The sequence below is a fragment of the Monodon monoceros genome, unplaced genomic scaffold (genome assembly GCF_005190385.1).
Source record: "Monodon monoceros isolate NGI ecotype Baffin Bay Population unplaced genomic scaffold, NGI_Narwhal_1 Super_Scaffold_11, whole genome shotgun sequence".
Taxonomy (NCBI): domain Eukaryota; kingdom Metazoa; phylum Chordata; class Mammalia; order Artiodactyla; family Monodontidae; genus Monodon; species Monodon monoceros.
The window spans coordinates 25,911,457-25,938,808 of NW_021703767.1; the positions used below are offsets into that span (position 1 = coordinate 25,911,457).

A 27,352-nucleotide genomic window follows, 5' to 3' on the forward strand; every position below is an offset into this window, starting at 1 on the left:
GCACTATGAACGAAGAGGAGCAGTTTGTAAGCATTGATCTGAATGATGACAACATCTGCAGTGTTTGTAAACTGGGAACAGACAAAGAAACACTCTCCTTCTGCCACGTTTGTTTTGAGCTAAATATTGATGGTAAGGACACAGTGTAATTTTATGGTGTGAACTTTACAGAACTATTTTATGCTGAACTAGTTACAAGGTAAAACTAAAATTTCTTGAATGATTGTAAATTGTGTCAAGTATGAAGTGGAGATCTGTTAAAGATAAGGGTTTCTGGAAATGAAACAAGGTAGCACAGCTATGAATTTAAAAGAAACTTTTTTTTTTTAACTCCCACAGCATTAATCCCATTTTTACTAATATAAAAATGAGGAATGAGTATTGACTAGTAAACTTTGCTGGTTTGAGAGCTTAAGTTGTCAGATTTTAACACACGTGTGTGTGTTTTGTTTTGTTTTAATATTAAGAAATAACATAACCAAACATTTACATTGATAGGCGAATGTCATTTTATTCTTTTGGCCTACCGTGCTAGTACCTAATTGAGGTGAGCTATAACTTTTTTCCCCAGTGCTATCTTATTATCTGCAACACATTTTAAAATTTTTAGATAACCTCTTTTCAGTGATCACACACACCTAAAAAGGCTTTTTAAACTAAAAAGCCTTTTTAAACTAAAAAGGCTTTTAAAATTTCTCAGTAGTATCTCTAAGAGTATACGAAAAAGAGTTCTCCAAATACTTAAAAAAAAAAATCTCTATTAAAGTATTTGGGTTGGTGCACAATTAATGTGTCTGTGGGTATCAGTAGTTTGTCCCTGAGAAACATGTGGGATATGTTTTCTTAATCTTGATGTTACCATGATAAATTCTGATTTTTTTTTTTAATATTTGAGTCACACTAAAAAAGAATCTTAATATTCTAGCAATAAAAAAAGTTGGCCTGCCATTTGAATTTTGAATTGTAACATTTCAGTAGAGAGATTTTGTTAGATCTTTAGATTAATTTGTATTATCTCTACTTGTTCTATTTATTAAATAGGAAATATCAAATGTTCTTGCCATTAAAAAAAATAGGATTATGTACCTTGAGATTCCTATTGAGACTTGTTTTTCAGAAATTGTTGTAGGCACCAAATTAATATATATAGATACTCTGCAGTAAAAGTCAAAATTATAACCATAAGTAGGCTACTAAAAACATGTAGAGTTAATTATATGACATTCATTTTCCATTTAAGATCATATTGGTTTTGACAGTTTTGCCATTGTACTCAGAACTGTAGTTGCTAAACATGATAATCGATGGAAGATCATGGATTTCCTGTGGGTTGCATAGAACACATAAAACTTTGGCTTTAGTAAATGTAGCATTATAACTAATTTCAAAGGGATGACTTAAAAACATGATTCTTCTGTAGCATTTAAATTACCATGTCCTTAATCATGCTAGAGTGAAAGATATTAATGTATGTTCTTTAGAAATAGAGTTGGCCCTATACATTCTTTTACATTGTAGATTTTAGTTTTAGATGGGCAAAGGCATTAGAAATGACTCAGCCAAACCTGTATTTACATTGAGGAAAACTGGCAACCAGGTAGTTGGACTGTTCAAGGTTGCTCTAGCAGTGATGGCAAGCTGTTGTTATGTGCCAGGCATTGTACTAAGCACCTTACATGGATTATCTATTTCAGCTCAAAATAGCTCTGGGATGGCTACTATTATCCATTTTAAAGTTGATGGAGTCTAACCTTCAAGACCTAAAAAATGCACTTTGAAGTTGCCCAGCAGTGAATGACAGTGCTGGGCTTTGAAGCCTGCCAATCTAGTTCTAGTATATGTGATTTTAATTCCATTGATCTACTGTCAGTAGTTATTTTAGTTGATAGGGCTAATATTAGAAACCTGTTTTCCTGAGTCCTAATTGCTCTCCTTGATATTCGGTCAGCCAACTTTTCCTTATCAGTGCTTCCTGCTAAATCATTAGTGTTGTTCATGCTGTGATAGGATTTATCTACAGAAATGTAAACTTTCATATTTGCTTTTCTAGCCTGTTTTTAATGCCTTTTAATTGGTTCTTCATCATTGTATAGAGAATATACAAGTATTCCTCAGGTACCATCTTATAAATATTTCATCTCTGATAATATTTATCTCAATATATAAGCTTGTCATAAGCCCTATGTGTTGAAATAAGAGTTGTCTTTAACTTAAAAGATGAAAATTATTCTCAATTTGTATTAGAACTCTATATTCTATGTACACTCAAGGTTTTATATTTTTAAATGCCAATTAAATCTTCATAAGAAAAATTATTTTAGAATTTTCTTCTCAAGTTATCTGAAGTCAATTCCTAGATCTCACAGATACACTACATTTTATATTTACTACAGTGATGAGCTTGTGCATATAACCATTTTAATATCATGAGATTTTTTTCTAAGTGTTAGGAATTTTAGGGGAAAAGGAGGGAAATGAGAACCCTGAATTCCTCAAAATTTCTATTTTTCTATCAGTATACAGGTTTTTATTTTTTTTTATTGATTTATTTTTTTGCGGTACGCGGGCCTCTCACTGTTGTGGCCTCTCCTGTCGAGGAGCACAGGCTCCGGACGCGCAGGCTTAGCGGCCATGGCTCATGGGCCTAGCCGCTCCGCAGTATGTGGGATCTTCCCGGACTGGGGCACGAACCCGTGTACCCTGCATCGGCAGGCGGACTCTCAACCACTGCGCCACCAGGGAAGCCCAGTATACAGGTTTTTTAAAAATCAATGGTAAAAAGTGATAATAAAGTAATCACATACCTGAAAAATAACAAAGCCTATTCTTTATCTATGTCAGTAAACCTTTTTAAATGTTTTTGAAGTTTTCTTTCCCCTACCAAATTCTCAGCACAGTGCCAATCAATAAATAGATAAGAGGGACTTTAAAAAAATATGACATTTTAACTTTACTATTTTTGGTATAACTTTTTTGTAGTATGGTAATGTTGCTGTTACTTGGTTTCTTAGCTTTCTAATTGCTGAGTTTGCTCTAAAGCCTTCTATTCTTTTTTCAGCTAAGAGGCTAGATAAAAATTTTCTTGGAATTTTTAGGGTAGTTTTGAGTCCACAGGTTTGTAGTAAACAAAAATATTTTACACCTTTTGGATTGTTACTTATGTCAAATCAAAACTGCGCTAATCAAGTGTTGCTTATGTCAAATCAAAACTAGTCTAATCAAATTTTTTAAAATGTGCTCATGCATATATTTATAAAATTAAGATGAAAGAAAGAAATAACAAAAGACAGTCTAATCTTGTAGGAGAGATTTCATATTCTGAGCTTGGCTCTAAGTTGCCTTTTTTTCTGTGACTTTACAGTACTTAAAAGTAAACGAGTACCTACATTTCATATACTTTCAACCCATAGGTGATATACTTCAAGGACCTAATAAATGCACTTTAAGGAGATTGATGGGGGGGGCACTTATAATTCACCATTAGAATTACTTGTCCACTTCTAGGATTAGGAGATAGATGCTTAAACTTCTTAATACTGATGGCCTGTCCTTGACACTAAGACGCTATATGCATGTATGATCAAATACATTAATATGCCTCATGGTTCATGGTGCTAAAATCTCTAAAGTCATTTACCGACTACTATTACCTAGGCTATTAAGTCTGGGAGGAAGGTAGCCCAGAGTGGTCAGGAGCCAGTAATGAAACTCAACTGTAATATAAGAAAGTCAGAAATGAAACTACAGCTGGGGGCTGGGAGAGAGATCCAGGGCTCCAATCTATTACTTCATACTGTCAGTTTTCATTTTGTACCAAAATACTGTGCAAATAATTAGTATTTGTACCTTCCTCTAATAATTGACTTCCTTTCTATTCTATAGAGAGAAACTTTTTTTTTTTTCTTTCCTGTACACGGGCCTCTCACTGTTGTGGCCTCTCCCGTTGCGGAGCACAGGCTCCGGACGCGCAGGCTCAGCGGCCATGGCTCACGGGCCCAACCGCTCCGCGGCATGTGGGATCCTCCCAGACCGGGGCACGAACCCGTGTCCCGTGCATCGGCAGGCGGACTCTCAACCACTGCACCACCAGGGAAGCCCGAGAGAAACTTTTTTATAAGACAAGATCAATTCCTCTTATGCCAAAGTTTTCAGTGTGAGTTGATCTTGCTAGTTGATTAGTAAGCATTTTTAATGCCTACTAGTCCATCTTGGACTGTAAAATCCATCTCAGACTTCATTCTCCTCTAATTTGTTGAACTGCCCAGGAACTTTTCTAGAAACAGACCCTAATGTAGATCCTTAGTAATCTTTCCAGCAAGAGAAGTCTATAGGTGTTCTCACTTGGTTAAGGCACTGGTGAACCCAATGCTCACTTTTAATCTCATTCTTCCTTGATTCTCTGTGTCTTTGACCAAAACATGGTTCACATGGTCAGTAGTCAGGAAGCAGTTTGAATCTCAATATTAAATCTTGACTTAGCTTGGAAGTCAAGATTGATTATTAACTACTCAAAGCCTGTCAACAGCTCTTCCTTTGACTTGCTTGTGGCACATCAGCATCTTTCCACTTAAGTAAAAGCCCACCACTTTACTTGTGATAAGGAGACTGTATATTGCTAATTCAATCTGGCATTAACCTCTTTCTCTTGTTTCCCGTAATGACAAACATCATGCCTTGCTATTAACTAAAAGAGCACTTTTAAATATAAAGCCTAATATGCCTTTTGAACTTTAGCTTGGCTATCTTTGATATACTTAGAAATACAGATGAAAGGTTTATTTTTTCTTTAACTGCCTTTTAATTCTACTTTAAATAAATTTGAACACTTTTTAAATGGCTCTGATAGTAAAATCTCATTATTTGGACAGGAGTAGGGAGGGTAGAAGTGAAATGTAGGTTTAATTGATGATAACTTTAAATTATAGAATATTTTTTAAAAATAAAACTAGGCTAACAACATCTGGTAAAGACTTGTGACTTAACTAACAACCCATGTCTGAGGAGCCAGGTTCCAGATTCTTATCCCAGTCCTAGTAATGGTGGCCTCTTTTTAGTTACTCCCAACTTTTTCTCCTTTTAACTTTAAGCTGTCTAATTTTAAAGTCTAGGATGAATTTAAAATTGAGATCGTACATGAATTTCAGTTGGAATGGTATATTCCATTAGGAGTTAGGTCTGGCTGTATGTAATAGAAAATCCAAATAAAATGGAAGGGATATTTATATGTCTTATATTAAAAGAAGTTGAGTCTGGAGTTGGTATGGTAGCTCCATGATCAGAAAGACTCAAGCTGCTTCTGTTTTTCTAATCCACTTTCCTTAACACATATTTGCCATCGTCAGTCATCTCATGAGCCAGGGTGGATGCTAGAACTCCAGCCATTGCTTCCTTATTCTCAGACAGAAAAGAAAGGACATCTGACAAAAGATACATGTTAGCATTCTCTCCTGTATCTAAAAAGGAGCTTTTCCTAAAGTCCCACCTAACAATTTCTTATACATTCCACTCCCCTTTCAAGAGAAGCTGCTCCAAATAAAATCAGTGTTTTCCAAAGAAAGGGACAAAGGACATTGAGTATGCGCCTAGCAAAATCAGCCATAGAGAGGCCTTTCTAGTAATTAAAGGTTACCACATTGAAGACAAACTATTTGAGCTATAACTAAGACCAACAAGTAATGCTCTGGTGATTCTTCTAACCCAGGAGTTTGAACTGGAAGGGATTTTTAGAGAATGAGGCATTGTATTCTGAGGATGGGCATGCAGCCAGATCTCATGTGAACTTGTTGCCAAAAAGCTTATAAGAATTTTCAAGTTTCTGACCCATCTCGGTACATAAGATGTGATGATTAACGCTACTGCTCATTATAGGTAAGTTAGATGTTATAAACTTAGGAAAACTACTTCCTGCTTTCTCCCAGCCTCTGTTCATGACAGACTAACGTGGTAATTCCACCTTCCTCATACCTTTACAGGAAAGATTGCTTTTCTACAGCTGGATACATCTGCTACTGCTCCACTTCTGCTGTAGTGATTGAGCATGTGGGCCTTGGGCTCAGACCTGGCCTTGAATCTTGACCCTGCCACTTACTAGTTGGGTTTTCTTGGTGAGATACCTAAGTTTATTGTGTCATACTGATTCTCAAATGTTACCAGTAAGAGCAGTTTTATATTTTTATTTCTTAATCTTGAAATTATTGTGCCAGAATCTAATTCAAAAGGCTGAACTCCAGTTGTTGCCATTTGTTCCAAGAATACTTGGCAGTATAAGCAGTGGCACTCAGATTTATTTGTTTGCTCTTGATACTCACAGTGAAGCTGCAGAGTAATTGTAGCGTGGTGATTAGGAGCACAGGTTCCTAATTCTGTGCCACTGAGGTCCAAAAACTCCTGGTGGGGGCACTCACTCCAGAGCCTGACTCTCTGGATTTGAATCCACATTTAGTAGCTGTGAGACCATAGGCAAGTTACTTCTGGCTTTGTTTTTTTTGGGGGGTAGGGGTGGGCACGCCACTCAGCACGCGGGATCTTAGTTCCCTGACTAGGAATCGACCTGTGCCCCCTTCAGTGGAAACGCGGAGCCCTAACCTCTGGACCTCCAGGGAATTCCCACTGTGTGTGTGACTCTTCTGTCAGTTCAGCTACAGGTATATGCCCGTGTACGTTTTAAATAGGAAATGATTAATATTTATTTGCTCCTATTTAGTGATACAGTATATGGCTAACATGCTTGTAGAAGTGACTAGGGTGGTTGTACACCCTTACTTTACCAACTGATTTTTAAGCATAATGGAGCATTTATTGCAGCTAATGTTTATAGAGGTCTCTCATCAGGACTAAGAGATAAATAGTAGTATCCTTAATTATATGTGGCAAAATGAAGGTTCTGAGGTCAAATAAAGTTACCCTAAAGTCATATAGATAGTAATTGACACAGAAGGGATTCAGATCAGGTCTCTGGTGTCAGAGCAGTTGTAACCGTTGTGAGAAATGGATATTGACCTTTGCCATATTTTAAGTTTTAAATTGCAGACCAGCCCTGCTATGTTGATGGCATTCACTTACTGGTTTTCCTAATGCCTCTGATTAGTCCTGATAATCTTTGTAGTGTCTTTTTTGTTGTTGTTGTTGTTTATGTTGGCATGCTCTGTCCTAGACCTTCCATCGTCAGTCTGTCTGGGCTTTCATGGCCTTTTATGCGCTGATATGTAGCAGATCTCCTCCTACCTCTTTCTCCCCACCCCCAAGCTACACATCTATATATGCAACTAGTTTGTAGACATCTTCACTTGTATAGCCCATAAGTACTTCCAACTACATGTCTAAAGTTAAACTATTATTCCTGTACCACGTGTATCTCCTTTCAAAATGAATGAGTAAATAAATAAGTGAATTCCCCTCCACCCCTGCGATCAGAAGTGTTGGGGTTGGAAGCGCACTGTGGAGAAGGTACGGACTTACATGCCTGGCGAAAATGCGTGCAAGGCAGCGCCGCAGGAAAGAACCTGCCTGCCCTGGCGCTTGGAAAGGCACTTCTCAAAGCGGTCTTCCCTGCCCTAGCACTTCTTCCTCTGCCCCTGCCACCGCTGTCAGCCCCAACCTGCTTGTCCTCATAGCGCCCTTTCCTTCATGGCACTTGCTATAATTTGTTGTTGTAACTATTTGCTTATGTGTTTGTTTAATGCGCCACCCCTCCCCCATTTCTTATTGCGTAAAGACATGGATTAGAGTCTTTTATTTACTAGTATATAATCAAGTACAAGGACTGGCAAATACAAGGACTGGCAAGAAGTTATGAATGAGTATGTGATTGATCAGTGAATCAGTCTAAAGGAGACTTGAGAGAACTGTCTTTTTTTATATTTTTCCCTTAAACTGGCCCACAGTGAAACTCTTTTGCTATTTTTCTGCCCTTTCACAGAATTGCCTGAGACCTTTCTGGAGTCTCCGAAAAGTTTTACAAATTTTACTAATAGAAGAACTTTGTATCATATTCAAAAGAAAAATGTAGCAAATAATACTAAGAGTGATATATGGTTATCTTTTTCAATCAGGAAGGTAGAAAACAGACATAGTATTTTTCTCCAAACACAGAGCAAGAAGTCTTAAACAGAGCTGTGTTTAGAGTGGGAGTTTCTACATTCATTTACACACTACAACTCTTGTTATTCAGAACACCTCAGCATAGTGATGTTTGCTCATAATGATGACCCCCAAGGTATTTGATGATCCAGAGTACTTTTTAAATCAGTAATAATAAAAGTATGTTCTTTAAATCAGTGATTTTAAGTTGAAAACAAAGAAACAATATACAACCCAGAATATCTTATTAATAGAAACATCATAATGATAAATAAAGGATTTGTTAAAATAGATAAAAATGACATTCTGATTCAAATTCATAATTCATTCCTTCCAGTGTGTTGACAAAGATGAAAAGAAATGTTTTATGAGTTATACGGAAACAAATTAAATCTAGATTGAAAATCTTTTAATACTTAGGTCAAAAATATTAATATCTATTCTCAGAAAAGGAATGCACTTTTCATGGTTGAATAATTTGAATAACTGTTACTAGAGAGTTTATAAAGAGAAATTAGCTGCCCAGAAATAAAGAGTAATTTTTCTGTTGCATGCAAAATAATGCCGGTGAAGAAAGAAGACAAAGATAAGTTTCTGTCTCTACTCTAGAAGAAGTGAAATAATCACTCTCTAGTTGGGAGAAGCTAGTCCAACTGTCAGATACTTAAGGGATTTACACTTTTAGGTAAGTGACTTACCTAAATAATAGTCAGTATTGTTTGTCAGGTATTCTGTGTTACATGCATCATTTCGTTCTTAATACAACTGTATGAGCTAGGTGCTAGCTTATCGCAATTTGATGAATGAGGGAAATGAGTAGAGAGTCTGGGAAACTAGTCCAAAATCACACAGCTTGGAAGTCCAAACCTAAGGTATCTGATTCCAAAAAGTCCAAGTGCCTAAATCATTTCTCCTTCCAAAAAAAATTACATGAACTCTTAAGAATCTAGGAGATATTAAGTAACTTTCAGGCAAAGTTACAGATGAATTACACAAATGTGAATGTTCAAGCAAGGAACAAAATTTGGGTCCCAAGAAATGCTTGCTTTTTAAAAGTTACTTCTACCTATGATATTATTTGATTAATACACATTTGGTGGAATATCCAAAAATAGACATTTCTCATGACCTAAGAGAGTGGGATGATGCAATCTCCATATGGATTATAATCTAAATAGTCTGTCAAGAAAATGTGGTATTTTAGAACTCTTGGATTAGATTGATGATTATCAGAGAGGAGGAAAGAACTAGGAAGAAGAGACGCACACATGACAGCCTTGCTAGTCCCTGCCTAGAAGGGACAAGGAGGTTGAGCTGCACACTGACATTTGCTACAGAATCATACAGGTGGCAGCTGGTGATGAGGCAATTCTTCTAACACTGCTCTCTGTCCTTCCAACCATTCAAGTAATAGAGGCTAACATACTTATCCTGATTAGTCTTCCTCTGAAGAGGGAATAGGGTTCTAAGTAAGTGGAGGCAGACAGTGCAAACAACAGTGAAAAGATTAACACCAGTCCTGGAATTGCACGCTGTCTCCCTTTTGCTCATCTGCCCCGGTAGTCACCTGGAACACTCTTCCAGAAAGAGAGAGAGGAAACAGGTGGTAAGACAACATAACTTTATAAGGCACTGTAGATGTTCAAAGGTGCTTTTACAGCATCTTAATTTAATCTCCACATTATAAAGGATATTAACATTCTGAATTTCAGATAAGGTGTTACGTGCAAAATGTATAAATGATTGAAATCAAAGTGGCTAAGTAACATTGCAGAATTATCAAAATGTTATCAACTATAGTTCTAGTTAGAGTGGATTTAAATTATTCTAATCCAGTTTGGCACACATTAGGATTTAGATAAGGGGAATAAACCCATTAAACACTGAGCCTTGGATTTATAGTTTGTAATAAAGGGGGACAGTGTCTGTTTATTTACAAAAAAATTTAAACTAGTGTATCTATTTCTGTTAGCTTTTTGGCATTACTGTCTCAACTGTAAAACAGTAAGGCAAAATAATGGTTTGCGTGTACCCATCAAAATCTGAATCTCAGAGTTAAAGCTATGTTCATAGCAATTTTTATACACATTGATTAAGTAAATATTAATTGAGCAACTGCTGTGTGCCAGAAATTGTTCTGGTAGCTAAGGATAAGGCAGTTAACAAAACAAACATAAACTTGTGAAGCTTACAAGAGAGGACGGAAAAGACATTAGAATAAGTTATATGGTACATTGGAAGGCGATATAGGATTATTTGCCTTTTATTAAGAATAAATTCAATCGCTGATACATTTTTCCATGTATTACCTTATTTAAAATTCAGTTAGTGTTTTTTTCCTATATAATGTGGAGATTAAAATTAATAGACAGTAAAAACGCCTTCCAACCTCTAAAGTGTTATACAGGTATACTTAAATGACATCTTTAATATCTAAAACTCATGATAACTGGTGGAATAATATCTACAATGAATTTAGTGAATGATAATTCCTAGTCTTTTTTTTTTTTAAATTTTTATTTATTTATTTTTGGCTGCGTTGGGTCTTCGTTGCTGTGTGCAAGTTTTCTCTAGTTGTGGCTTGCGGGCTCTAGAGCGCAGGCTCAGTAGCCGTGGCTCATGGGCTCAGTCGCTCCACGGCATGTGGGATCCTCCCGGACCAGGGCCTGAACCCACGTCCCCTGAGTTGGCAGGCAGATTCTTAACCACTGCACCACCAGGGAAGCCCCCTAGTCTGTTTTGAAAACAGAGTTCACATGTTGAAGTTCGGTGTTATTGGAGGGGAATTGTTTCAAAATTAACATGAAGTCCTCTTTTATTCATACTTCTATATTTTTATCTTCAAATATTAAAGAGGATCTTTAGTATCTTTAAGTGTTGGGAAAGATTTTAAAGGTTTTGTATTCTTACTACTTCCTCACTAACACTGTTCGCAGTATTTGCCCTGAGCACATTTGTTATTTAGTATTAAAGTATCTTTTATAATCTTAACCAAATCTCACCAGAATAATTTCAATATATCAACAATCAAGTTTCAATTCAATGTCAATCAACATTTTGGTTATATTTCTACTACAAAGTAGAATAAATACAATATAATAAAATATAATTCCTATATAGTAAATCAGACAGTTCTCCATAAAACTCAGCCTTAGATTACCAGTGTATTTACTAACCAAATGAAATAGCAGTCGTAAGTATCTGCAGAAAGAAAATATCACAATTCTCGGTAGAGACTAATTACAGAACAATTTAATTTCATGCTTCTTACATTCTGTCTCTCTTTTCTACCACCCACTCTTCATTCATTTATTTATCCTCTCCTTCATTTGTTTTATCGTATATTGACACATCATCTTGCCTACCTACAGTTATCTTCTCCGTCGTAACCTGGCAGATTGACCAAAAAGATGATTAGAATGGCAGAAATGCTCATGTCGCCCATGTTTAAAAAAAAGAAAAAATCAAGGGAAAAAGCTTTCCTCTCTTTCCCTTAAGCCATAGTTCTTGAAAGAGCAGTGTTCATTCATTGTCTCCCTCTGTCTCTCCTCCCAACTTAATCTTCCGTGCCCCTGTAACTGGCATACCTCCTATGCTTTCATCAGTGACTTCCTAGTTATCAACACAATAAATAGGTTCATGTTCCTGCCGTTTTCAAAATCTGACATTTAACATTTCCCTCTTTTTTGAAACAGCTCCCTGGGTTCTGTGATAAAATATCTCGGACCTCTTATTTCTGCCCTTTTTTCTTCCTAGGGTCACTGCTTATTACAGGTCCCTGAAATACTAGTGTTTCATTGAATTCTGTCCTTGTCTTCTTTTTTTCTCATATCACACTCATCTATTTCTTTCACTGCATTGGCTTCAGCTGTACCTCTGTAAGCTAATGGAACTCCACAAACATATCACAGGCCAAATCTATCTTTTAAGCACCAGACTTATCAATGTATATCCAACCACCTGCTGGACCTCTCCATTTAGATATTCTACAGCTGTCTTGAATTTACGTTTCTCAAACTAAATTTCTCTCATTTCCATATACACATGCATTTTTATTTCCTTCATCTTTGGTTCACATGGAATTCCAGGCCCTGTACCCCAGAAATTTTGTTTCAGTAGGTCTACAGTTGAGATATTTTGTTTCAGTAGGTCTACAGTTGAGTCTAGGAATTTGCATTTTAATAAGAATCCCAGCTGACTCTTATGCAGGTGGTTTCAGGACCAAACTTTGAAAAACTGCCCTTAGCAAATGAATGGTTCCAGTTTCTTCAGGACTGTCCACATAAAGTTGTGTAGATGCAGTGAGGAATTATGGCTGAAATCTTACCTAAGCTCTGCTTTTCAAGCCATGCACCCTGGCAGGGATGGCTTTTCAGTTCTCAAAGGCAAATTGGCCTGTGGCCTTGCAGCACGGCTGTTCCCTCACTGCTTCCCTCCCACCCACCCTCTCCATGCAGTCTGTCCCCGAGTCCTGTTGATTCTCCCCAAAAGTTCCTGACTTTTCATTCCCACTGCTATACCTTTGACCAGGCCTTTATTCCTTCTTACCAATACTACGTCAAGACCCACTTAATCAGTTTCATAGACTTTATCCCCCTTTCCCCATCGCTACCGCACACCCCTAGTTCTCTCTCAGTATCACCAGAAAGGTCTTTAAAATGCAAATCTGAGCATGCTGTTCATTTTCTTAGAACTCTTTGATTCCTTACTATTTTCATCTGGTTAGGCTGTTAACTCCCTAACATGACACGTAGGACATTTCATGACCAGGTATCTGCTTAACTGGCTACCTTGATCTTTCATTACCCTTCCAAAGGCACTCTACAAGCCAATCATTTGTGCACGCGCTCTCTCCCTTCCTCTCTTTTCCTCCATTTCTTTCTCACTTCCACACTTTTGTTTATCTAGTTCCCTCTGTTTTGAACCATTGACTTCTCCCTCCAAGTATGCAACTGCTTAACTTTTGGAGTACATGTATTAAATAGAGGTGATGTTGCCTGTGTTCACAGTGCTGCTGCGAGGATCACAGAAAGATGATGAATATAGGAGCTCTTTGGTAAATATAGTATGTGATGCAAATGTTCGTGTTGATTTAAATTGAAATATAGAAGGGTTTTGTTTTCATCTCATCTGAAAAGATGAAATTCTACTGGAAAGATTACTATGATTTGTTTGTATATTGAACAACTCCTCCGTTGCCAAAATAATTCATTGTTTTATGTACATTGAGGAGGTTTGACTTTATCCTGAGTTTACCTTCTTATGATTTGGCTTTCAGTAGATTTTTCTGCTCTAGCTGCCGTAATTTCCTTCATGTAGGAGCTGCCCAGCCAATCCTTTCCCCACAGTTTCTTTCAACAGTATGAATTCTGTTCATGTATCAGTGTCTTTTTCCCTCATTCCCTTTGAAGTCTTCCGGGTCTCCAACAAGGATTGCCAGATAAAACTATACTGTCGTTATAATCTTACTTTGGGGGAGAGGGACTTCTTGCATTTGAAGGTTATCCTTTGATAGATACATTGTTAGCCTAAGGGAATTCTCAATTTGAAAAAATATTCAGAATATTGGGATATTTTAGGTATGTGTATCTTTACCATTTCAGCTGTAAATTTTTTGTTTTACTTAGTTCACTGGAACATACAGTACAAAACCTAATTTGTCTCAGACTAAGGAACACCATTTCCTTTCCCAAACCAAAATGTTTCCTTATGGGCATTTTATTTTAATGTTTTAAATTTTCACTATTTAAAATGAGAAAAGATTTTTTTTCTCCCATAATAGTCTTTTTTTCCATTAAAAAAGCAAACTATGCCTATTACAGAAAAATCAAAATACAGGAAGCAAGAAGAATTTTAAGATTATAATCCCACCTATCTACCAATAATCTCGTAATATTTTTGGTATGTTGTTTTTCTAAATTATTTTCTGCATAGAGTATGCATGTGTGCGTGGTAAATTGTGTTTAAAAAATGAAATCAGGCTATATATACTATTTATAACCAGTCTTTTAATATATCAGAAATATCTTTTTCGTGTAAATAGGTAAAATTCTACTACGCTGATATTTTTGTAAAAGGTTGCATTGCATTGGACCATAATTTTTAAAAGTTTGTTTCATCATGGAATGATTTTATTGTACACTAGTTCTCCAAACCCTTTGTTCTAATCAAAGTTCTTTTTACTCTAGAATTGCTATGCTTCAGTTATAATACACAGTCACAATATATTTTTTTAATATTTTGCAGTATGATTCATCAGTTATCACCTTTTTTTAATCTTTAGTTTTTCTAATCAAATGGTTGGTGAATTGTAGCGATTGTTTCCCATCAGCCTTAATTTTTACCATTTACTACCTACAGTATAATTGAATTATAAATGCCTTCAAATTCACTTGCTAGTAAATCTCTAATTAATAGATATTGCTATAAAGCATTTATATAAGGAATAGTCAACTAGAATTTCAGGAACAGTGATTCAAATATAAGCAGAGAAGTTGAGATGCAAAACAGATGTTTTATAAATAGCTGCAGGACAGCTTTTCATTTTGTTTTTCTTATTTGTAAGAAAATAAATCAGTCAAAACCTTAACTGGGCAGATGGCAGGCAGTTCAGGAGATAAAGGGCAGAGTGCATATGGCTATCACATTTCTGGCTTTTGAACCCATAAATTTCCTTTGTCTTAATGGTTTATCCTCTTTCATCCAGTGTTACTATGAAAGCCTTTTTTCCAGACTGTCTTTTGTTTAGGTAATGTGTATATTTTTAACCTTGCCTATTTTTAGGGAAGTTTTATTTAGGAGAAAAATGGAACAAGTAGAGGGTTACTTGGGTCAACTGGATTATTGACTTAAAATTTTTTTATAATATAACTTTTAATTCTTTGTGCCACTTAAAAATTATAGTCTAAATATAATATATTTTAATGTGCTAGAAAAACAATTTTAGCTTTTTATATTCTGTGCTGCTGTGAGCTTAGTATCCTGAACATGGATAGCTTCCATTCATATTTTTTTCCACGTACCCTTTCACTTCATCAATTACCTATGGACAAGCTGCCCTGTCCCATATGGTAACCTAACCACAATTTGGTTATTTAAATTTAAGTTAATTAAAATTAAAGTTAAAACTTTAGTTCCTCAGTCATACTAGCTACATTTCAAAGGCTCAATAGCCACATGTAGCTAGTGGCTATCCTATTATATAGAACAGATTGAGAATGTGTCCATCTTCACAGAGAGTTCTATTGGACCTTTCTCGTTAAAACAGGTAGCTAAGTTTGAGAGCAGAATTGAGTGTGGATTGTTATTTTTTTGTACCCTGTTAGTAATAAACAGTTGTTATGTAGGTGTGTTTCCCCAATTTCCCAATCATTATAATGAAAAAGTAAAATTCACTGAGAAAGGTTTTCTTTTTGACAAATCATTTGCAGTTTATACATCCATCAATAAAAGAACTCAGTTCTACTGTGGCTACCTTGGTTATTTGAGGTTGAGATTTATCTTTTAACATCATCTCTGAACACTTTGCTGATTGAAATTTGCCCTTATAATTCCTTTATTGGATTAAGCTGCTTTGACCAACTGCTTAATCCTCTTAGCTCGCACAAAAATTTTAAAATGGCATAAACATCTCCTAAGCAGAAATATGCTGTCTAAAGACCACCTGTTGGTATGTCTTTCTTTAAGGCAGTGATTCTCAAAATGTGGAAAAAGCAAGTTGCTGAACCCATCTGTATATCGGCTTAGTGCAGTTGCCAGTAATACGCTATGTTGGGTATTTGAATACGGCAGACTGTAGGTGGCATGAGGGGGTGGCGAAAGGAGCACTGTTTATCATAGTACTCACTAAGGCACATAGGACAACCGGTAAAATTTTCCAAGAGGTAGAAGCCTGTCCTATTGTGGGTTTAAGGAAGGAAGTAGGTGCTCCAACTATCCATCCTTGCCTTCCCACCTTCGGGCTGATCTGCCTTTTGTCAGTGACAGGATAGACAATCTGAGCATCCTCCCACTGCGTGTGTGACTAGCAGTAGGTATAATGGTAATAACTCTTCTTGAATCGTGGCTTGGCTGCTGCTTGATCATCAAATGCAGAGTAGCCTGGTCGCTTTGGGCGTCAAAGCGTCATTGGGACAGCCATTATTTACACAGAAGCAATCCAGACCTGTGTCATCACAGAGTCTGAGTATAGTATGAGAGTCACTAACCAACATGGCTGCGGAGCTTGCTAGGTCACAAGTTCCTGCACACATGAAAGGAAGCATAAGGACTGTTTGAATTGGAGAGCACTTACCTAATGTTCAGGCAGTAGCTGCTTCTCATTACTAGCCAGTTGCTGTCAGATCTTCTGATTTTGTTTTTAAGAGAAACCAAGAAATTGAAAATTGTACGTGAATCTTAAAAAAAAAAAAAACAAAACACTTGTAGGCTAAACTTAACTTGCTGCAGTATGGATCCAGACTTCAGGCTGTGGGTGTGCCACCTCTACTTACAGAACTTTTCCTCTAGTCCTTTTATCAGAAATGGGAACCTGATCCTCAAAAACAAAGGCGTAACAGCTCAGTCCTTTCATTCTTAGTGCAACAAAGTTTAGCTCTCCCTCCATCTTTACAGTTAACAGTTACTTAAAGAAGTACATAAACATGGCTTAATATGGGCAACATGTAAACATGCAGTGCTTGTTCTCCCTTTCCTAGCAACCAAGATAAGATCATCATAAAAAGAAAACACCTTAATTCTTGGAAAAGTCTTTACTCTGGGCAAAATGTGAGCCTCCATAAAAAAGATTTTGAAGCAGTACGGCGTGAATTGTTGCACAAATGTTGGTCATGTCTAAAGGCAGTGTGCTTAAAATTTCTTCACAGCCTGTTAACAACCTGGAACTTAAATCATAACTAAATTATCTTGTCTTATTTAAAAATTAAGAAAGACCACACAAACCCACCATTTGGAAAACTAATACTGCCAGTTCTCTAATTCTGGTTCTTTTAAGTTTGTAGTAAAAGTCAAAGTGCTTACTCCTTTAGAGCTTTCCAGTCTCCTACTGATATGGTAACATGTATTACAGCTTTACATCCAACTATTGGTTGTATTATATTTGCTCTACCTATGGAATACCAAATTATATGAAGCCAGTCCTTTGAGAAATGAAATATAGTAGTCAAATTCAGAAGGAATTTGACAGAGAGTAATACTCTTTGACAGAGAGTATATATGCGTAAGGCAGTCAGATGATATGATATTTGAGAACGTGTGAAATAAAAGGCATGTAGCATCAGTGTAATCGGCTGAGAGATGGTACTGTTTGACAGGACCAGCTAGGGAACCGTCAGAGAAAGATTGCATAATTACCACCAAATCATAAATAAGATCATCTTCAAGAGGCTGGGGGTAAAAGCAGAAGGTAATGGGACACGTCATAGAACTCTTAAGTGTTTTGGGTTTTGTGGCTGTTTTTTAGTGCCATTGAGAGTATCATCCTGTGAGAGGAAAAATTATGTTACTACAGTAGGCATATTAAATATATGCATGGAAATATCTTTATTTTAAAAGGGTGACACTGATAGGTAGACAGGAAGATCTACATTTGAGTGGCTCTTGCTCTTTTATGAGTATAACCAAGTTTTCTTAAAGCAAATTGATCCTAAAGAGGAATTTAAAGAATAAAAATGGGGATAGCATGCCAGATGGGTTAGTGGGAGGGTTTTCAAAGTATGTGAGAATGGTGTAACAAAATCAGAAATGAAAGTGGGAAGACTTTAAAAAGAAAACTGTTGAATAGAAACAGCTTAACTTTTTAAAATACCACTGTTCATACAGAAATGTACTGCCTAGGGGCTTCCCTGGTGGCACAGTGGTTAAGAATCCGCCTGCCAATGCAGGGGACACAGGTTCGAGCCCTGGTACGGGAAAATCCCACATTCTGCGGAGCAACTAAGCCAGTGCGCCACAACTACTGAGCCTGTGTTCTAGAGCCCATGAGCCACAACTGCTGAGCCCATGTGCCACAACTACTGAAGCCCATGTGCCTAGAGCCCGTGCTCGGCAACAAGGGAAGCCATCGCAATGAGAAGACTTCGCACCGCAACGAAGAGTAGCCCCCGCTCGCCGCAACTAGAGAAAGCCCGCGCGCAGCAACAAAGACCCAACACAGCCAAAAATAAATAAATAAATAAAAAAGAAATGTACTGCCTATATAAATTTCTAAACAGCCTCTATCCAGAAGAAACTAGTACATACTTCTAAAAAATATTAGCAATTACAGTTGCCAAGTAAGGTCTTGGTTCTCTAATAATCATGAACTCAAGACGCAGTTACATGGACATCTTTGTGATATGTTTTAAAGATTTTATGATAGTTAAGGTGTCAATTATATTGGCCCTCAGAATTTTTATTAGTAAGGAAGTTTTAGTGCAATTTTTGTTGAACTGGTTTGGAAATTACTTAGTTATAACTCAGGTTCTCAAAAGTATCAACTTATTTAATTGCATTTAGATTCATTCCCTTTCAAAAGCTGCTGAAGAAATAAATGGTACTCAGAGCAGTTTACACTTGTAAATGCAATTAAAATTGTAAAGTCAGTTGGGAGACTCACTGGGATCTCTGATAATAGCAGTGGTTGTTACTCTTATATTCGAACTGATAAAGTGGAAAAAACAAAATCACTTCAGGAGTTTATACAATGACACCTATATTGCTGATACAAATTAAGTGGGCTACTCACATTCTTTTCTAGGTTAAAAAGTAATTTGTTCAAGTATACGAAGTAGTCCGTGTATTAATTTTTTTGTTTCTTCTGCTACTGCATATTTTAAGCTATGTTTATAAGACAAACATTTTCAAATTGAACTTTAAAACTGATTCAAGTTTTAAATTTTTAGTGAGCTAAAGAAGTTACAGGTACAGATCTGGATGAATGAGCTACAGTTTACATAAAATAGCCTTCTTGTATATTCACTGTATGTACATTTCTAACGAAAATATGTAATTGAATAGAAGTTCCTGATTTTGTATGGCAGATTGAATGATGCCACAGGAATGCCATTTCTGTATCAGTGCCACTCATTAGTTCTTGGGACTAATGGCACGTTAAACTATAAACATAGGAGTAACTTTACTGGAAGATGCCTTTAATTAACTTCTGAGAGCCTGGCCTAATTGCACATCCTAGTTACCTTGCTAGGATGGGCAAAACTTCATGGCAGTAGACCTCAAATAATAACTGGTAATAAGTTTTAGGTTTGTTTTTTAATATAATTTTAATTTTCCTTTATTCATTTAATTTTCCTTGAGTATTCGCTGTGTGCCAGGCACTATGACAGTAAGGATGCATATAAAACAGATGGTCCCCTTTCTCACAGAACTTACCTTCTAGAAGGGGATAAAGGCCAGTGAAGAAGCAACTGTACAGTCTGGTGTGATTAACTCAGATGTTACTGGTTAGAAAAGGCTTCTTTAGAGGAAGTGAGAACTAGATGGGATGGTGAGGAAGACCCAGATAATGTAGTGGGAGTAATAATGGAGTGAAGGATTTAATATGCTGTACTGCTAGACTTCAGGGGGAAAAAAAATCTGTTAAGATGGACAGTAAAACATCTGGGATGGGGCTGCAGGGAAGAACTGTCAAGGAGGACACCCAGGTTTCTTCCTTGAGCAGGTGGTGGTACCAGACTCAGGAAGAAGATTGGGTTTGGGTGGTAAAAATGGAGGAAGAGGAGTGTCATTTAGGCAGGGTGAGTTTCAGAAGCCTGTGGGACATCTAAGTAGAAATATTTCCCACATTCAGAACTCTTCCTGACATGACTTTTTTTATGTCTTTTATAGGGGATTTTTCACCTGAGTGTCTGAATCGGAAATTTATTTTACATTTATGTATTTTCACATTAAATTGAATATTGTAGTTCTCTGACTTGCTGTTTATCTCAGCAGATTACCAATATGCATATAATCATGTGCTTACCGGGTTCCAAGCATTAATTTGGGGATTTAAGTAAAAGTTAAAAAATTATTTCTGGAGGACAAAAAGTTATATTACATGAATTACTAAGAAGCAACGTTGGGTAAAAATATCTTTAAAAGCCCACATTAGTCTTCAAATAAACATCCATCATACTGATTTGTTGTTGAAGCTGTGGGGTACATCAGGAAATTTGTTTCATATAATTTTTTATCTTTTTTTAATACAATTTCTGAACATTCCAAATAAAATTTTAAAAACCCGAAAAAACAAGGGCTTCCCTAGTGGCGCATTGGTTGAGAGTCCACCTGCCAATGCAGGGGACACGGGTTCGTGCCCCGGTTCGGGAAGATCCCACATGCCGCGGAGCGGCTGGGCCCGTGAGCCATGGCCGCTGAGCCTGCACATCCGGAGCCTGTGCTCTGCAACGGGAGAGGCCACAACAGTGAGAGGCCCGCGTACCACACACACAAAAAAAAATATATATATATATAAAAGCAAAAAATAATGCCTTTCTGTAGCCTAGTTTAGAACCCTTTTTATATGCTGAAGGACTTCCTTTCATACATAGTAAAGGAGAAACAATTTACAGTGTTCAGATTCAGCTAAAGCATTGCTACATGATTAGTGCTGTGGCAGTGGACCGAGTGAGAATGAGACTGTTTACTGTTTCAGGGATTGGCTAGCCGTCTGCCTCATCTTAGGCCAGTGAGCCCTAAGAGAGTTTATAAAGAGTAAGGAAGCTCTTTAATGAATCCTCCAAAGTTAGTAAAGTAAGCAAGCTATCAGGTTCTCTCTGCCTAGCAGGAAGTATTAGAATCAAACAGCAGAATGGAGGTATTTCTTATTTTGTCTATAATTGATACTAACTACCTTTTTGTCTTACTTATATGAAACATGCATAATAACAATACTTTTAATATTTTTATTCTAATCAAGGTTTGTGAACTTCCTTTTTTATGTTAATTTACCAGGTTTTGAAATACAGCTGTGAGGTTTTGCACTTAAATATTTTAATTCTGCTGGAAATTTGACCCAACCAGACAATAACTGGTAAAAAATATATACACACACAGTTGTAGTACAGGTACCAAAGGGGTAAATAAAACGTGTATGAAATTCTGTTTAAGTTCAGTTTTTACACTCAGTGGAAGAAACAAGGCTGAGATAGTTGAGTTTACCTGGTGAGAGTCGTTGGCTCTCGTCTGCTTAGACTGTTAATGTTTAGGAGGTGTGCCCCATAGCTTACTTGTGAGGGAACTGACAGCCCAGTTAGCACTGGTTTTGGCAGTCTTAGCAGGACCTACCATTGGCTGATGTTATGTCATTTTGGAACAAATTAGTATTCGCAAGCACTTTTATACCTGATTTAATGCCATTAAAGCACAAATACTTCATTATCTTAGTATTAGCCAGCGTTTGCAGTTCAGTTAATAAAATTGTTACAACTTCAGTTTTTAAAACAAGGGGTGAATACAGAATGTAATTTTTTCTGACGAAGTCAGCTAAAACTTTTTTTTTAACCTAGCACCTGAGTGGCTCTCCACTTACTCTGTTTTCAAAGCTAAGCAGATTTAGACTGCTTAATTCTGGCAGGCATTAATTTTCAGTTCCACATCCCTTATTCACCTTCAGTATAAAAGCATTGCTGTTTGACCTTAAATGGTTTGAACTTATGAAAATGTATGAATGTATTCTATATTTGGAAGTGTGTTGTGTATTTGAAAAGGTATTCTGTATTTTAAAAAACAATTGAGATAGTATGCTTAAGCCGTACTAAAAAGTTGGGAAACATAAACATGTAATATGAATATTTCCATTATTTATGGTGCATAATGAACACTTGTGAGTTCAAGAATTATACTGGTTATTGTATCTTGGTAGACTGAATGTGTTGCTATATGAGTAATAATTGTGTGTAATGCATTTCTTCTAGAGATAAAATTATCTTGATAAAGTTTTAATAAGTATCAAACGTGAAAACATTTTAGATGCTTTTCTTAAAAAAATAAACAGTTCATCGACTTTTTGAGGCTTTTATTAATGTGTATTTCTCTTATTGAGCCTATAATAGAAATTTTTTTCAAGTGTGTACTTCAGGAGGATTAGTGAAGAAAGCACTATAATATCAAGGCCAAGATTCTGTAAATGTAAACTGCTGGTTCAGTAGTACTTTTTAATATTATGCAACAACATGCCTCTGGGCTGAGGTTGAAACTGAATCATTAAGCCCTTAGAAAGGCTTTACTATTCATAAGAATTTAATATTTCTGCTGTTCAGAATTTACTGAATAGTTAAATTGAAGCATAAATTATTAGGCTGTATTTTATATTAATACCAATATTCTTCAGCATTTTTCCTCTGATTTACAAATTATCAGTGTGTTTTACTAAGATTTGTATTTCTTAATGCACCTTATAAAAAACAAAACTGTCTCAAGTCTTCTGTTTCTTTTTTTTTTCTTTAGGAATACCAAAATCTAATCTCTTGCACACCAAATCATTAAGGGGCCATAAAGACTGCTTTGAAAAATACCATTTGATTGCAAACCAGGATTGTCCTCGATCTAAGCTTTCAAAAAGTACTTATGAAGAAGTTAAAACCATTTTGAGTAAGAAGATAAACTGGATTGTACAATATGCACAAAATAAGGATCTGGATTCAGATTCCGAATGTTCTAAAAATCCCCAGCATCACCTGTTTAATTTCAGGCATAAGCCAGATAAAAAGTTACTCCCACAGTTTGACTCCCAAGTACCAAAGTATTCTGCAAAGTGGATAGATGGAAATGCAGGTGGCCTCTCAAACTGTACACAAAGAATATTGGAACAGAGGGAAAATACGGACTTTGGGCTTGCTGTGTTACAAGATTCAGGTGCCACTTTATGCCACAATAGTCAATTGTGGCCTCATAGTCACAACCAGGAACAGAAAAAAGAAGAGACAGTCTCTAATCCAGAGGCTAATGTCCATACCCAGCATCCACATTACAGCAGAGAAGAATGTAAGTAAAAATAGGGAGAAAAGGTAAAGGTTGGAGTTTTGTTGGGGTTGTATATGTTTTATGTATGTGATGTGTCAAGAATTTTGCTGTGATATTATAGATTTGGTAAATACAGTATTTAAATGACAGGTTCACCCTAGCAAAAATGAGATGTCTTAAAACTCTTCATCATTTCTTTGGAATATTCCTTAGTAGGTCCTAAACCATTGGAATTCTGCAGGCCCATCATTTGTTTTGCCATTTTAAATTATTAACGGAATGGAATCAACAACTGTGAATTGGAAAGTTCAGGGTTCATATAGTTTAGAAGTACAGCCTCAACCATTGACAAACACACACTGGCACATTGCTAATCCCTACAAGACTAATTGGGGGTGGCATTTCAAAAGCAGAAATCTGACATTTCACTAAAGGCCAAAGGTAATGTGTGTACTTGGAAAAAGTGACTCATTCAGTCTGCATATTATTTCTTCAAAAACTCATAGGAGCTAAGATAATTTTAATTGACTTAAAATCAAATGATCTTAGAGCTAGAAGGGCGCTTGGGTATATTTTTATAAAACTCCTTGATTCTACATATGAATTATCTAAGGTTATATAGCTAGGTAGACAAATTGATTTTTCAAACTATTTCCATAGCACTTTAGTGTTTTTCAAGCTACACATCATGAAGCATGTAGTGCTTAAGCAAAATCAACTTGATGGGTAGTGACTAGCACTTTTTAAAAACTGAAACAGAATGAGAAATAGCAGAATCCATTGCACCTAATGCTAAGAGTTTTTCAATGAACCTTTTATTACAGGTGGAGGTAGACTGGGAGTGAAATGTTTCTTACTGTGGGTTGTGGTCAGAACTTGAAAACTCAACACTTTAGGAGTTAATGAATGAATCTTGGGGCCCTGCAGAATGTTATGTGGGAAGATAAGTGCAAATATTTCTTTTAAATAGGATATTGTGTTGGTGGTGTAGATAACTTCTTTTCCCAGGTTGTCATGGTAATAATGAATATGTTTTCATGTTTCAGTGAATTCGATGACTCTTGGTGAGGTAAAGCAACTGAATGCAGAGCTCCGACAACAAATACAGGGTAAAGACTCAGTGTCAGTGCTTTTTACATGTGCAAATTTTGATACAGAAAATCCCCTGTTAGCTTCATCTGCATTTAAATTATGGGATTAGAACCTGCTCAAGTTTCCAGAGCAAAAAGAATTCTTCTTATTATTCTTTATGAACTGCAGGTGAAATAGGTTCTTTTTTAGGTGAAAACGGAGACAACTTAATCTCTACCTCTTACTAACATGTTTTTGACTACCTACTATTGTACCAGGCACTGTGCAGGTGTGCTCCTTAGCAGTTCTTTTAGGGCAGGTGGTGTTGGCCCCGTTTTTTCTTAATTATTAAATTTTCTAAACACAAAAGTAATCAGAATAGTATAGTGGAACCGTTGACCCGTCTTTCCCAGTTTCAACTATAATCAAAAGCGTAGCTAATTTTCCTTCATCTCTGCGTGCACCCATTCCCCTCGACCCACCCCTACCTCCAGCATGGATTATTTTAAAACAAATCCCAGACAACATTTTGTTTTGTCCGTAAATAGTGTAGAATTTTCTCAAAAAAATAACATTTTTTAGGCAATCACAACCTCTATCACATCTTTAAAAAAAAATGGCTAGTAATTTGTTAACATCATCAAATAGGATGCTGAAACAGTGTTCAAATTCCCCAACTGTTTCTTTTTTTTTTTTTTCCTACAATTGATTTCCATTTAGGTGAGGAAACTAACTGTGCTTCAAAGACATTAAGTTGCTTGCAGTTGCTTTAGTTGCTTAGAGAGATCATGCTTTCAGTCACTAACAGATTAAGGATTATAACCCCTGTCTTTAACTCCAAAGCTAGTAGTCTTTCTTGACCACACACCCTCTCAGAATAATAAGATAATAATAATAGCACCTTATATTTATCAAGTACTTATTCTGAGGTAAGTACTTTACAAGTATGATCTTATTTAATACTCAACGATAACCCTGTGAGGTGCTTACTTTCATTATCGAGGTTATATATAAGAAGAAATTAAAACATAGTTTAGGACTTCCCTGGTGGCGCAGTGGTTAAGAATCCACCTGCCATTGCAGGGGACATGGGTTCGAGCCCTGGTCCGGAAAGATCCCACATGCCGCAGAGCAGCTAAGCCCGTGCGCCACAACTACTGAGCCTGCACTCTAGAGCCCGCAAGCCACAACTGCTGAGCCCACGAGCCACAACTACTGAAGCCCATGCGCCTAGAGCCGCACTCCGCAACGAGAAGCCACTGCAATGAGAAGCCTGAACACTGCAACGAAGCACTCACCGCAACTAGAGAAAGCCCGCGCACAGCAATGAAGACCCAAAAACAAATAAATAAATTTATTAAAAAAAAAAAAAACATAGTTTAAGTTACTTGCCTGAGACTCGTGAGAGTCGGAACAAGGATTCAAAACTCCGGTAGTCTGATTCCAAAGCCTCTTAGGGGGGTTCCAGACCTGGGTATTAATGGGCACTTTACTGTCCATAAGTCATATTAGAAATTGATTGAACCTGTTTATCTGTTCAGATTGAGAAAACTATCTCAGAGGTAGTTGTAACTGCCATTTCTGCTATGCATCTCTAAGTCATTGCTTGACTCTCAAGTTTCATTTGATGGAGAAAAGAAAAACAGTATTCCAGTTGGCTATGCAAAGCATACAGCTTCCTAGGATGATCAAAACACAACCGTTTCCTTGGTTTCAAACTACTTTCATTGCAAACATTTGCCCAGTGCATTCATTTTAATTAAAGTACTTGAAATATAAATCATAGATTAGCTTTCTGTGTACTAAAAATGGAACTACTTTTTAAATCTTTACAGAAGTTTTTGAAGAGTTAGCCCACCAAGTGCAAGAAAAAGATTCTTTGGCCTCAGAGCTCCATGTCCGCCACATTGCCATCGAACAGCTTCTCAAGAACTATTCCAAGTTACCGTGTCTGCAAATGGGACGAACGGGAATGAAGTCACACCTACCCATAAACAACTGAACTCTAAACTTACACATCCTTTCTATGGCCTGCCATTTTTTTGGCCTGCCGGGCATGCACACTTTGAAGAAGTTGAAGAAAGTTATGGTCAATTATTTTATGGTCATTAAATTTGCAAAACTTAAGGCAGTGTTTAACATCTTTGTCAAATAAAGCAGATCATTACACTCTAGTCTTCTAGGGTTAATCATTTTGGTTCATTTGGGAAATCTTTTTTCCCATAATTACTAAACAGCCCTCCCTAACTTTTACCACATGTGACTACTTAAATATACTGTTAGAGTGTGACTTTGTTAAACATGGTTTAATGTAATTCACCTGTCAGAACAACAGAAGGTTAAAGTTCTTAGGTTAGTCTAAACTACTAAAGATAACATTTAAGAGGTAAATAGAATTCATAATATCACCTCTTATTTATTGAGCAATATTTTAATATGAAAATTTTATATATAAAAATAGTATTTTAGGTACCTTTTCATTCTGTTTATAAATGTGTATTTGAATGGCTCTGTATATTATATTTACACTTTCATGTGTGAATGTTACCCATATTTCAGATCACTGCATTTTATTCTCTTAATAATGTTTTTACAGCTGTTATCTTATTTTCCAAAGATAAATGTATTTTGGCATAGAAATCTATCTAGTTGAATTGTTTTGACTTCTAATAACTCTTATTAAACTTTTTGAGGAATTAATAACTTTTTAAAGCAAGTATACAGGAAAATAAAAGACATTATTTTTTTCTAACAAAAACAGTTATGAGTCCAAGAAGAAAATGCTAATCTAGTTTCTGTATGTCAGCTTGTCTCCATAGAAGTAAAAGCCTATTCTACATCATTATTACTTTCATTCTAATGACTTTGATGTGTTAGATTTGGACAGAATTTAAGTCAAGTCTCACTTCCAAGTCAAATGTAATGTCTATCTTCAAATATAATATGTCATGAAATTGTCCTATCTTTGAAAAAAATTAAAATCATTTTGTGTACCACTTAAGATAAAAGTTCAAGAATCCTTCAACTGTCCAAATTCTGTTATCAACATCACTGAAAGTAGTGCCCAAAGAAAGCATTTTCTAAACTTTAGAATCTAAAGGAAAAGAGAAGATTGCTCGTCACAGAAAAACAGAACTCTAATTCAAAAAAAAAGTCCGTTTTTAAGAGGATACTCTTATTGCCTATCATGTTTCCAAAGAATTCTGAACAAATAGTTTGTCTCAAACAGCTAGATAAGTTTTCAAATAATATAGTAAAAGCT

At 36.3% G+C, this 27,352-nt stretch overlaps 1 protein-coding gene across 2 annotated transcripts; it reads left to right on the top strand.

Moving 5' to 3' along the window:
- Positions 1–26,267, top strand: CUNH21orf91 (chromosome unknown C21orf91 homolog). 2 transcript variants are annotated; one of them, XM_029213755.1, is made up of 4 exons: positions 1–132; positions 22,504–23,040; positions 24,066–24,128; positions 25,926–26,267. In XM_029213755.1, exons 1-4 carry the CDS (start codon positions 6–8, stop codon positions 26,090–26,092), a joined length of 894 nt encoding a protein of 297 aa, XP_029069588.1. In that variant the 5' UTR covers positions 1–5; the 3' UTR covers positions 26,093–26,267. The 2 variants fall into 2 exon arrangements, with proteins under 2 accessions (XP_029069588.1, XP_029069589.1); XM_029213756.1 differs by lacking the exon at positions 25,926–26,267 and adding an exon at positions 25,174–25,250.
- The last annotated feature ends 1,085 nt before the right edge of the window (positions 26,268–27,352 follow it).